The sequence below is a fragment of the Cervus canadensis genome, chromosome 1 (genome assembly GCF_019320065.1).
Source record: "Cervus canadensis isolate Bull #8, Minnesota chromosome 1, ASM1932006v1, whole genome shotgun sequence".
Lineage (NCBI taxonomy): Eukaryota > Metazoa > Chordata > Mammalia > Artiodactyla > Cervidae > Cervus > Cervus canadensis.
In genome coordinates this window covers 22,449,613-22,462,388 of record NC_057386.1, presented here as the reverse complement: position 1 = coordinate 22,462,388, position 12,776 = coordinate 22,449,613, and the positions used below count along the sequence as shown (strand labels likewise).

Here is a 12,776-nt window from a genome sequence, read left to right as displayed (position 1 = left end):
CAACGGTACCTACCAGGAGTCAAGAGACAAACTGGACTTTGCCTGTTTCCTGACGGCCTCAGGGCAGCCTGTGGACGTCGGTGCAAACCAAACCCACAAGCCTGAGAGAAGGCAGGAGGGGGAAAGGGGGCCGGTCTTGGGACAAACTGAGGCTGCAAGGAGCTCTGGGCTTTGAGGGGCCAAAGAAGGCCAGGGGAAAGAGAGCTGGAGTGTGAGCGCGGGGCGGAGAGGGCGGGAAGGGAGAGGAAGGAGGGAGGCCGAGGAGGGAAGGGCCTCGGGGGAAGGAAGGACACGCGCGGAGGGGCTGAGGGGGGCGGGCGCGAGGCCGGCGGCCGCCGGGGAGGAGCGGCGGCGGCCCGGGGGGCGCGGGGCGGGGCGGGGCGGCGCTGTCAGCGCGAGGCAGCGAGCGGAATGCAGCGGCCGGAGGCCTGGCCACGTCCGCACCCGGGGGAGGGGGCCGCGGCCGCCCCGACTGGGGGCCCGGCGCCGCCCGCCCGAGCTGGGGAGCCCGCGGGGCTGCGGGTACGGAGCGGGCGGCGCCGGGGGCCGGGGGGCGCCAGCTCACGGGTCGGGCGCCGGGGATCTTGGTGCCGCCGGGACCGGCCTGGGAGGGGCGGCGCCCGCGCGGGCAGAAAAGTTCCTCCGCGCTGACTCGGGAGGAGGCCGGTGCGGCGTCCGCGTGGGCGAAGTTCTGGAGCAGTCGGAGCGGGCGGGGGACGGCTCGGCCGGGCTGGATTGCGACTCTCCCGGAGGGCTAGGGAGCGCGGGGCCGCCCCGGCGGCGGGCTGACGTGCGTGCTTCTGGAGCCCGACGGGCCAGGGCGCCGGGGGCCGCTGGAGGAGCTCCGCGCCGCTGTCCTCCCGGCCCAGGTTCTGTGATACACTCCGACTCGGGCTCTGGAGCAGTCAGTGCATGACAGAACTTGGGCCCGGACGGACCTTCTGCACCCAATGGGCACAGCGCCCACCCGGGGCCTGCAGTGGGACATCTGCCTGGGCGGGGAGCGGGCACCCAAGTGGCCCATGCGGCATAGGGTTGGGCCGGAACCAGCTGTGGACTTTTGGGGCTGGGGTCGCTGGCCTGGGGATGGACTCCGGGGACCAGCAGGTCCCGTAGAGCCAATGACAGGGTTCTGCCCTGGCTTAGGGGTCAACAAAGCTCTCCCCCGTGTCAGTTGCAGGAACCTTCCCTCTACACCATCAAGGCCGTTTTCATCCTAGATAATGACGGACACCGCCTGCTGGCCAAGGTAACCTCCCACCCTCACCGGAGGGCCCCTGAAGACACTGTGCCACAGGCCCACGTCCAGAAGTCCCCACCCAGCTGACTCACCTGGCCGGAGAGACCCCACTGTGGGCTCTGCGACACAGACCAGCTCAGCTGAGACCCTTCCAAAGGTCATTCTGTCCATCCTCCTGCCTTGTCAGACTGCTGGCCCCCAAAGGGGGAGAGGCTGTCTCTTCTGTTTCTACTCATGTTGTCCAGAATGTCTTCTTCTTCAGAGTAATGTCCTTAACTCTGGCCTGGGACCCTGGATTCCTGGTCCACCAATTCTGAACAAGTAACCTCTGTTTTGCTTCTACAGCTTGGTAAACACTAAGGATTTAGAACAGATAGGATTTTATAGACCAGATTTTAATCCAACTCTTTCATAAATGAGGAAAATGTAGTCTAGAGAAGCCAAAAGAGTTGCCTGGAGTCGCAGGTACTAATATCAGAGCAAGGATCCAAACTCGGGTATTTTGACTTGAAGCTCAGGAGGAGGATTTTCTCTGCACCAACTATTCAGTTATCTGGTATATATGCTAGTGATCATGGCCAAGACAAACCAAACTAGAATAATCCCAAAATAAATATCTACCATCAACACAATTAACTATAGTGGGACTGTGACACCTAAAGTAGCTATGAAATGCAATATAGACTTTTTAGCTTGTTTAGGCTGAAACTTTTTATCTTCATGACATTGCAATGAGCCTGTTTACCACAACAGTGGCTGGCAGGGAGACCACTGATTTGCCTGCAGATGGGGCACTAGGTGGCAAAATCTACATTCAGAAAATGGAAGCTGAGCTGACCGTCTCTTGCCCCAGCAGATGGTCAGAGGTAGCTCAGCAACCAAAGGTTCCAGGGCCTCCTCCCAGCAGATCACATCCATGTGCAAATGCAGGAACTGAATCAGAGAGAGAGTCTCATCAAGCCCAACAAAACAGCATTGATTTTGTTAGGCAGTGTGTGCCAGGAACTCTCCCTTAGATAGTTCATCTTCACCATAGTTGTCGTTGTTTAGTCGATAAGTCGTGTCAACTCTTGCGACTGTAGCCACCAGGCTCCTCTGTCTGTGGGATTTCCCAAGCAAGAATACTAGAGTGGGTTGCCATTTCCTTCTCCAGGGGATCTTCACCATAATTTTGTCTGAAGTCAGACCATCGTTGGCATTGAATCCCAGCTCTGTCCCTTAAACTGTGAGGTGTCAGAGAAGTTACCCCATCCATATAATGTGGATAATAAAGTAGCTGTTGTGCTTTATTGTGGTAAAGAGCCCCTGGCTCTGTCTTTTTTCCTGTAGACTCAGGTTAGTATAGAAACAGTGTGGCCTAGTGACCACCCCGGTCATCTGCTGAATGTACAAAGGCCTCCAAGAAGTCAGGACAGGACTCCAAAAGCAAGCCTCAAAATTCCTCTACTTTTTATGACTCTCTTTGCTCAGAATTTAATCTGTGTTTAGGGGGAAACAGTGAGCAGACAGGCGTAGAGGGCAGTCAAGAGGAGGGGGGCATGGCAGCAGGGTCCCACTTGACCAGCACCCACCGTTCCCTGCCACCCATCCAGGGAGGAGCCAGACCCTGTGGAGCGGCTGCCACTTTTTCTCCTTCCCTTCCTTCTAGTATTATGATGACACATTCCCCTCCATGAAAGAGCAGATGGCCTTCGAGAAAAACGTCTTCAATAAGACCAGCCGAACTGACAGTAAGTGTCCTCCTCTTCCTTGCACAGAACTCTCAGATGCACACTGTCATCTCCGTCTGGACACAGCTGTCCCTGTCGGCCTCACATACCCACAGGCCATTCCCTTTTCTTCAGAGATGCTTTTTCTTCCCCTTCCCAGCTGTTCTCTTTTCCCTTCTGGTGAACCTTCACCCTCCTCCCCGTCACCAGCACGCACACACCGCCCCCCCCCCAACTGCCACCTGCTCCCACCTGCCTGCTTCTGGCATGCCTGGACTCCTCTCAGTGGAAGAGACCACCACCAGCCTGGGCTGGTCAGAGGCATTGCACATGGTGGGTGAAAGGTCAGCCTTAAACCAGACTTGTTGACTTCTCAGAATGAGGCAGTCAGGTGCTAGGAATGAAGTAGAGGGTTGGAGCAGGGACACGGAGTAGCCCAGTGGTAGTGTCCCTAGTGAAAGTCTCTCCAAGGGTTCTAGTCTTTGCAAGGATTCTTTTTTTGTTTGGCCACTGCTTGTGAGATCTTAGTTCCCAGACTGGGGATTGAACCCGGGCCCTTGGCAGTGAAAGCACAGAGTCCTAACCATTGGACTGGGCTGGAATTTCCTTTGCAAGTGTTCTGGGGAAGAGGAAGGAAATAGGGGGAGAGATGCAGAGCTGGAGATGGACAGGAGGGGCCAGGCAGAGGTGACCAGAACTGAGACCCTGTTTCTCTTCTAGGTGAGATTGCATTTTTCGGGGGCATGACCATCGTCTACAAGAGCAGCATTGACCTCTTCCTGTATGTGGTGGGCTCATCCTACGAGAATGAGGTGAATTCAGGAGGTTAGGGAGACAAGAAGGGTCTCTCTGTGGGGAGTGGCTTGGAGCCTGGGGTAGAAGCTGGGCGGCTTCCCCTTGGTACCCCTGCTTCTAGACTCTGGGGAACTGGGAGCCTCCAAAATGGTTCTTTCTGGAACAATGCATATCCATGATACCCATTCTATTCCTTGGGTACCAGAAATGGAGTCCTCTGCCGGGAGCTTCTGTCTCTATTATACATCACTGGAGAAGGATGTATTCAGTGTCCTGCAGCAGGCACTGCAGTCCTTCCCAATTCAAACACGGGGAGGGACCTTCTCAGGTCAAGTTGCAGCCAGGCTCCAGCCTTGTCCTCCCTAAAGAGGGGCAGCTGTCCAACGGTCAGGTTCTGAGGTTTCCTTCTGGCCTTCTCAACCTCGGTCTCTCTTGTTTTCCTCCTCGCACATCCACTCCTCACCAGCTGATGCTCATGTCTGTTCTCACATGCCTGTTTGAGTCCCTGAACCACGTGCTAAGGTGAGTGAGGTCCTCTGTCCTCCAAGGCTCCCATCCCCCAGACCTTGGTACATCACAGGCAGGATGGTTCCCTGCTTTTCTCCTTAAGTCTCCACAAGATAAAATCTGGAGCCAGAGCAACTTCCTGCAAGGCCCCCTGCCCTTTACCTGCTCAAACAATGGTATGGCCAGAAGATGAAGTCTGGAGAAGCTAAGTGATTTGCCTGAGGTGTTACAGGTCGTTTATATCAGAACCAGAGCCAAGATTCAAACTCAAGGTTTTTTGACTTGATGCTCGGTGTGATTTTCTCTCCATTCCCGTTCAGCGATCTGGTATCTACTCCAGTGAACATGGCCTGGGTAAATCAAACTCGGATAACCAAAAATAAGTGTTTACAGTCGCCATGTGTAACTACAATAGAGCTGTACTACCTGCAGTGCTTTAGGGCAGAAACAGGGTCAGTGCCCAAAAGTGGCGGGGGCGGCACGGGTAGAATGGACCATGAGGGGCTGAAGGAAGCAGACCCGTCCTCTGCTCAGGAATCCCTTGCCCAGGTGCCAGCCTCACTGCCCTTGATATTCTCCTTCCCTGTGCTTGTGCGGGGACAGGGGCTGGAGGGTGGGGAACGAGGCAGTCTTTGGAGAGAGCGGGTCCACCTCACTAAGGCAAGGACCCGGCTCCTCCCGGCCATGCCACAGGGAGGTTGCAGAGCTGTGTCTTCTTTCAGGAAGAACGTGGAGAAGCGCTGGTTGCTGGAGAACATGGACGGAGCCTTCCTGGTGGTGGATGAGATTGTGGATGGCGGGTGAGGAGTGGGAGAGGAAAAGGGGCTGGTCAGGAGCCCTCACAGTGGGAGATGGCCTTGAGGGTCATCAGCGCTAGGTTGCACCCAGCATGTTGTTGGCTCTCTGGCCAGCTTCTCCCTCCCTTTCTCCAGCATATTCCCTGCGATCCCATCCCCCAACCCCACTCATGATGATGGAGGTTGACTTCAATGTTAGCCGAAGTCAAGCACGCAAGAAAGTAATCTGATGTCAAACTACGGCTGACTGTTGACCAGGCAAGGTTTTGGGGGAATGGTTTGCTCTCCAGTGGCCAGGAGAGGCAGGCAGCACAGACACCCGCCCTTCCTGGAAAGACTTCATTCAGGCAGAGCCCTGCGGCAGCTACACCTCTCGCTCTTAGAGGTTCACTCCAACATTGACTGCTTGCACCACCTGGGCCAGTTGCTTATTTTCCTTACTTTCCCCAGCTTTGAAATGGAGACAATAAGGAAACTGCCTAAAAGGATGTGGGATTAAATGAGGTGATGCAGGTGAAGTTCATTGTTCTCCTTCAGTAAATCTTGTCTCTTTTCACTGGTATAAGATTATAGTCTTAGGAAGCTGGGAGCTCCTATGAGAGGTTGGTTAGTGAATTTCCATGGGGGCGGGGTTGGGCAATATTCAGGGAGAAAAAGAAGTTCTGGCTCTGGAGCAAAGGATAATGGAAATGGATCACCTGTGAGACAGCCATATGCCTGTGATTACATGCATTTAATAGATGAGGAAACAGAGGCTCAGAGATTTAAGTGACTTGCCCAGGGTCACATGACTAGGGGGTGGCAGGGCCAAGATCTAAAACTTGTGCAGGTTTCCAGAGATTGTGCTCTTTGCATGGCACTGAAATACATTGCTAGGGACAGGGGCTCCGGGAGATGGGGTACTGTGAGGTTCTTCCTGCCTTCCCTCCCTCCTTTACTCTATATCTGTTGACTGCCAGCTGCTGATGTTGCAGGGCCTTGTGCTAATTGCTAGGACCTGACAGTGAGGGAAATAAGACCAGGTTTTGTGGAATATAAAAGTTGTATATAAAATTTGGTGGAACTTTTTCAAGAAACACACACAGTTATAAATATAAAATGAGGTGCAGGGCCTTCACAAGGGAGATTGTCAGTTTTATCAGCTTCCCATCTGTACCCCCAGAAGGCCCAGTTTTTGCCCCCCTTTCCCTCCAGTGAAAACAGGGAAGCATTAGTGGAAGCAACATTTGGTCCTGAACCTGAACCTGAATGGTTGCTATAAAGGACCTCTGGTGAGGGACTTGGGGCTACAAGTGCCCCTGTAATGAGCCTGGGAGAAGGTCTCAAGAAATGTTTGTTCACTTCCTTCTGCCCTATAGGAGGCTCACTAGGTGAGGAGGAGCAGTCACTCAGTTCCTGAGGAGCCTTTCTCACCCACAGTGACCAACTCTTCCCCCCTGCACACCCTCCAGGGCATCATGAAAGAGTGCCAACTAGCCAAGAAATGCCTCCATAATTGGGTCTGTCGAAAGGGAAGGTTAAAAAAAAAAAAAGGGAAGGTAGATTCTGATTTTGCAGTTCCATTTCTTTCGTGTATAGCACAACACCATGGCAGAAAATAATAGTGAAACCAGATAGGGACCCCAGGGGGCTTCTCTTCCATCACTGCATCTGAATCCATCCCTTCATCCCAGAGGTGAAGTGAACTTTCTAGAGCTCTCAGTTTTTGAGCCCCTGCTTTTGACAAACTGATCGATCTAGAGTGGACTACCCTGACCTGATCTCTTAAGGGTTTGCCCAGTGATGACAAAGTATGTGAGAATCAGGGCTCCATGGTGAGGGAGAGTTCTGGCTTGAGGAGTATGGGCAGGCCAAGTACCTTGGGGGGAGGATGTTGCAGGATATGGCAGGGAAGCGAAGGGCTTAGCAGGGAGCAGAGTCCAAGGAAAGCACGGGGCTGATTTTCCTCCTCATTTCTCTCTCACTTTGTAGCGTGATTCTGGAGAGTGACCCCCAGCAAGTGATCCAGAAAGTGAATTTTAGGGTAAGAGTCATCCTGTATCCCCCCTCACTCCCATCTCCTCCAGGCTACCCTTCCCATCCTCTGTACTTCCTGTCCTCCCTGTGTCTGGGCAAAGGGAACCCGGATGGTGGGAACCCAAGCTCCTCTAGCAGAAGCAACCACTGGGTTGATGCACTTCTGGAGGGGAGCAGCAGTTTGGAGGGATGTCAGCCAGTAAAAGAGATCTCTGTCCTCTTCCCTTGGCCAATTACAAATACCTCACCATCCTCCCTGGTGGGAAGTACAGACTGAGGAAATAAATCCTCACAGAGACACCTGGTGGCTGCCTTGCCTTGAACTTGGCCTTGGAGGGGAAGAGATGGAATCTCCCCACCCAGTTTGGCTTCTCATGTCTGGATGAAACCTTTCTTCTCATTTTTAATCCCCCTCACTCTCCACCCACCGTGTCCCTTAGACAACCCTGAGGATGCTGGCTTCCAAGGGCTCTAGAAGTGATATACATGCAGTTCTGGATCCCCTGATCACAGCGTCCGCTCACCACCCACAAGCCCCTTTCTCTCACCTGTCTGTCTTCACCCGATACCCTTGCCCTGGCCTGACCACCTTGATTCTGCTTCCCCCACAGGCGGATGACAGCGGCTTGACTGAACACAGTGTGGCCCAGGTAGGCCTTCTCCATCTGCCTTGGCCAGAGATGGGCGAGAGGGAGGAGAACAGAGCATCCCAGGGGGACCCAGTGGGGCTCTCCAGGCAGAGAAGTCAGGGATGCAGGAGGGAAGGGATGACTCTGTCAGGCCATCTCTTGGAGACAGTCCACTGGAGGCTGCCAGGGTCCCCATGGTAATGTGGAGCTTGGGTATTAATAAATGATGATGCCTTCCCAGCAGTTCACCTTATCTCCTAGCTGGGTGTAGTTGGGTCAAAGCCCAGGAGGAGCTGCCCACGCTGAAGATGGCTGGGTCACTTGTTCCCCAAGTAGTGTGGGGGCTCAGGCCTCTGGAAAGGATCCCAAATAGGAGTTTTCTTCTAACCCCTCACCCCTGCTCTTTAGGGTCCACACTGAGGTGGTTAAGGGACACTTAAATCCACCATGGGATCTCATCCTCACCGCTGGCACAGCCAGTTTGGGCTGCACCTTGTCCCTGAGTGTGGAAAAGTCCATGCCGCCAGTCCCCTGCATGGTTCTATCTCGGGGTGCATGTGGGACAGGGCTGAAGTTTCCAGATCTACAGCCTGACTGGCTTCCCGGCTGCACAAACTTCCTACTTGTCAGGCTTGACCTCCATTCTGTCTACCCGCAGGTCTCTCTGCCCAGACTAATCCTGCTTTTATGGAGCTTCCTGCCCTGGCACTAACCACCTTGTACTGTAGTGGCCAGCGCTGCGATGGGCCCATGGCATCCCATGTGGGGCTCCAGGTGTGGTGGTGCCCTTTGCTGTACCTGCGGCCTCTCCCTTCCCAGTTCTCCTTGCCTCCTCCTACCCTGCTGAGATGAATGCAGCTACATGGCAACTTTCAGGGCTAAAGAGGTTAAGGGGCAATGAGCAGAGCAGATAAGAACAGCGGCGCGGGTGTGAGTCATCCAAAGGATGTAATGTTCTGCCTTACCACCTACAAGCTGGGTGGCCTAGGGCAAGTTATTCTACCTCTCTGGGCCTCGAATAATCACAGGACACTCCTCATAGAGTTGTGATGAAAATTAGATGAGCTAAAGCATGGAACGCTCTTGGCATGCATCCTGTTTTCCATAGGGGGAAAGAAGGCAGACATGGCACTTTTAATGGAATTCTTGAGGAAACACCAAGGGATGTGCAGGTAGTGAATGGGAGATGAAAGGAAGAGAAAGGTAGATCTCTACTGAGAACTGCAGGAGAACTCCAGGTCCAGGCTGTCCCTGAGAGAGGAGGGGGAGTAGGCAAGAGGAAGGGACATACAGTGTGGGATCAGCCTTCTTCAGGTGGGCGTGAGGCTTGATGGCTGGAGGGACAAACTGAGGGACATAGGTGGGGTCCGCACTGTGTTCGCGTGGTGTGTGCACAGTTGCATGGATCTGTGTAAACGTGGGGCTGAGGTGGTCTTGCAGCAGGATTTGAAAGGGAACACATCTGAGTGCAGGTGGCCTTCAGCAGAGCCTGCCCAGGAGCTCTTTGCCAGCTGTGCCACATCACAGCAGCTTGGCGTGGGGTGTTGAGGTCTTACTGGCAGCCAAAGCTAGAGCTAGGGGTTTGCTGAGGTGTCTGGGCCCAGTGTCAGGCCTGGGCCCGCCTCCGCCTGGACGTGGCACTGCGGGTGGAAGCTTGCATGGCATGGTGTGGGGAGACCAGGCTGCTGCCACACCCAGGGCTGCAGATGCTGGAACCAGAGGGCTGGCTGGGCCAGCTCCCATCTGGGCTGGCTGCTGGCTGCAGTCAGTTTGGGCGGCTCTTTCCATCTTGATGGCCCAGCCCCCCTTTAAAGCAGGCAGAGATGAGCTGCTGCCACCTAGTGACCGGGGATCGCCAGGACATGTGTCCCCCCCACCCGCCACTGCACTGTTAATGTACTTGAATTCCACCCGGTAATTCTCTCAACCCTCCACACCCCGCCCTACCCAGGTTCTTCAGTCTGCCAAGGAACAAATTAAATGGTCGTTACTGAAATGAAGGCTGTGCATTCAAGGCTCCCTGCCCCCAGACCATTCCCCCAATCCTAGCAAAAGCACAGAGACCCCAGGGAACAATAGAAACCCAGGCCTTCCCAGAACTGACTCCTGAGGTCTCCGGCCAGGGACTTGAAATGCAGAGATTTGGCTTCAATACTGAGTCACCCCTTCTTCCTGCCCTGGCCTGCCCTTTGGGCCTTGAGAAGCAGCTGAGTTGCCTTAACTCACACCTTAGGCATCCCTGGCCCCAGAGCCCAAATAAACCTGCTTTTGTCTCCTGCCAATGGTCTCTCTCTTTTGGCCTGGGAAGTGTGTATGTGTTCTGATAAGGGCTTCTGCACTCCGCGGCATCTTCCGGATGCCCAGTACTAGGTGTATCTTTGTGGTTGTGTGATTGGGGAGGAAGTGGGTGAAGGGAAAGGAGCCGATTTAACTTAAGTGAGGGGGTGCGTCACTGACACCGGGGCCCTATATGTGGTGTGGAGGGCTAGGTATGATTGTGACAGGGTGGAAAGAGTCACAATGGGAGAAACGGTGCATTTCGGAAGAAAAGAGCAAAAGATACTCCACACGTGGTGGCCGCACTGGGATTCTTCAACTCACTTTTTCCATTCTCAGTCTCCAGAAGGGAAGCGCGTAAAGGTTTCCTCTGGACAAACTGAGGAACAGCACGCCTGTTTTTCTTGGCTTGTTCAGGAAGTTGCCCGGAAATCCAATGCTGGCATATACCTGGGTACTAGAGCGCTGCAAGCCTGGCCAGGCCCAGATACTAGGGGTGAGGAGACATCGGCCCAGCTCCCACCTTGCATTGTGTCCAGATCACCTAGTGTGCCCAAGGGTGAGAAGAATTACAGGTACAGGAGAGGGATCCTATAGGCAGATGGGAAAGATGGAGTGACTTTCGGGGGTCACGACTCCTCCTCTCTCCCTGTTCTAGAACCTCCCCCTTTTCCCTTTTCTGCGTGACGTACAGAAGTCCCTGAGAGTGTCTAACTTTCGGCCTGGGACCGCTAGTTTCCCCAGATCCAGAGCCAACTGCAGGTGCAAGTTCACGCCCCGCCTTGGCTCCGCCCCTAGGCGCCCACCGCCGCGGGGAGCCGGGTCCGGCGACTTTATCCACGATCCTGTAGCGCCACCTGGAGGGAAAGGCGGGGAACGCGCTCCCTCCGAGTCCCGCGTCCCCTACTAACTCCGCCCCCAGGGTGGGACAGACCCCTGCTCCCGCGAGTTAATCTCTGGTCTCCAAATTTAGCGGCAGGGCGTTGCCCTAGCAACCAGCGAGCTGGACCCGCCCTGCGAGCTCCGCTGCAAGCACAGCTCACGAATTTCCGCCTGCCGCTGCTGAAAGTGACAGACCCTGGGTTAATACAAGCAGTCCCTGCGTGTCAGCAAGTCCTATATTATAAAAAAACTCTCTACAATGGATATTTATAAATGGGCCTGCCTACTTTTGTGATTAGAGAAAACAATACAGTTATGTAAACATTATAAACATTTTGTACACAACCATTCCAATAAATAATGTAACCCTGAAAAAAAAAAAAAAAGACTGTGCAATTAAGTACTGTAGAGTTCAGGGGCCAGTGTGGCGACGGGAAATGAGAGATTTTCCAGAAATACTCTGGCTAATGTTCGGCTTCATCCGGTGTCCGGCTCCATCCACCGCCTCTAAATGACCGCAAGAACCGGAGGGGCAAATTCACTTCCTAGTAACCCTTCGCGCCCAGCTGGGTCCTGCAATTTCAATTGTGCCGGGACTGGCACTTCGCACAAACTGGCCCACCGCATACTGCGGACTATGCGGTGCCTGCCCATTTTACGGAGAGGCACACCGAGGCTCTGAAAGGTTAAAGTGTTCACCACAGTTTCCGCAGAGCCGGGACCGCCGGGAAGAAGCGGCTTTCCCACGCTCCAAATTCTAGGGTCGTCCGACCCCCTCGTCCACACGGGGACTACACTGGGTTCAGAGGAATGAGTGGGGGGCGTGGCAAAGCGGAGAGGCAACCAGAGAGGTGTCCTTTATGGCCAAAGGACTCTGGGCAGGGGGCCTGCAGCGAAGCAGCCGACCCACGCCCGCGGCGGGGAGGGGGCAGCTCAGACGGCTGCGCGGAACCTCGGGGGAAATCCGGGGGGTCCGGGGAGCGCCGGCAGAATGGGGGTCCGGGACTCTAACAAGTTTGCTGGCCTGGCTCTCCCGGGGCTGAGGCGGACAGGCCTATTGCATCCCCAGCCCCTTCTCGGCGCCCGCAGCCCCGCGGAGCCGCCAGAACCGCGGGCCTGGTTGCCTGGCTCGAGTTCTGCCCGCTGGCCCTGCCTCTCCCGCTCCCCCACGTGAGCGCGGCCTGGGGCGCGCAGCACGCGAGGGTGGGGGCGCCGTCTGCTCTCAACCCTTGGGCTCCTCCTTTCTGCCCTCGTATCTGTGGGTAAGGGGCTTCAGGGCGCCCCCTTTGCTCCTGTGAATTGGCACCGGGGACGTCAGTGACCCAGCCGGAGGGCACACACTGAAACACTGGCCCGGGGCTCAGATGCAGGGGGGACGCTATCCACACCTAGACCGAGCTAGAGACACAGAAGTAGTACCGCCAGGCCCCTGGACCCCTTTATACCACCCTGAGCCGGCGGCCCCCTCTCTGGCTCCGCGCGCCCTCTGCTTTCCGGCCATTGGCTGGCAGGAAGGCAGAGCTGGTCGGATTGGCCGGCATCCAGACAGTGATGGATGGCTCCCCGCTGACTGGACCTCGGCCGGGAGGGTGTCTGCTTCGTGGCTCAGTTTGGCAAAGGCGGGACCAGGCAGGATTGGGAGTGGGTTGGTGGATGAGCTGGAGGCCGGGTTAAGGATCAAACTTTCTATGCTCTCAACCTCCCTTTAAACTCTACAGCGGAAAAGAAAAAAATCTTACCCCTGATTTCTCGCAGATACTAATTCCGGAACCTGATGTAGGCAAAATTGAACCATTTACCCAAAGCATTTTGGGCACAACCCTACGGACCTCACTTTCACTCCAAACTGGGCCTCCTTCATTTAATGATGTTCGCGCATTCCTTTCGTTCACTGAAATATTTGAGTGTTTGCCAGGAGCCAGGC

The 12,776-nt window shown here is 55.1% G+C and overlaps 1 protein-coding gene across 3 annotated transcripts; it reads left to right on the top strand.

Annotated features, from left to right (window-relative positions):
• The first annotated feature begins 359 nt into the window (after window positions 1-359).
• COPZ2 (COPI coat complex subunit zeta 2) lies at window positions 360-11,130 on the top strand. Of its 3 annotated transcripts, none has more exons than XM_043470324.1 (9): window positions 360-522; window positions 1,175-1,249; window positions 2,889-2,970; window positions 3,670-3,761; window positions 4,211-4,266; window positions 4,974-5,051; window positions 7,020-7,071; window positions 7,676-7,714; window positions 10,944-11,130. In XM_043470324.1, the coding sequence occupies exons 1-9, from the start codon at window positions 412-414 to the stop codon at window positions 11,034-11,036; spliced, it is 678 nt and encodes a 225-aa protein (XP_043326259.1). In that variant the 5' UTR covers window positions 360-411; the 3' UTR covers window positions 11,037-11,130. The 3 variants fall into 3 exon arrangements, with proteins under 3 accessions (XP_043326259.1, XP_043326266.1, XP_043326271.1); XM_043470331.1 differs by lacking the exon at window positions 10,944-11,130 and adding an exon at window positions 8,352-9,638 and having other exon boundaries at window positions 361-522; XM_043470336.1 differs by lacking the exon at window positions 10,944-11,130 and adding an exon at window positions 9,645-9,975 and having other exon boundaries at window positions 365-522.
• The last annotated feature ends 1,646 nt before the right edge of the window (window positions 11,131-12,776 follow it).

What these genes read in the sequence shown, in the direction of transcription:
- COPZ2 (XM_043470324.1), top strand. Translation starts at nt 412, where the DNA reads ATGCAGCGGCCGGAGGCCTGGCCACGTCCGCACCCGGGGGAGGGGGCC. An exon ending in TCCAGAAAGTGAATTTTAGG is followed by an intron (nt 7,072 to 7,675) that starts GTAAGAGTCATC and finishes CTTCCCCCACAG; the next exon opens with GCGGATGACAGCGGCTTGAC. An exon ending in CTGAACACAGTGTGGCCCAG is followed by an intron (nt 7,715 to 10,943) that starts GTAGGCCTTCTC and finishes CTCCAAATTTAG; the next exon opens with CGGCAGGGCGTTGCCCTAGC.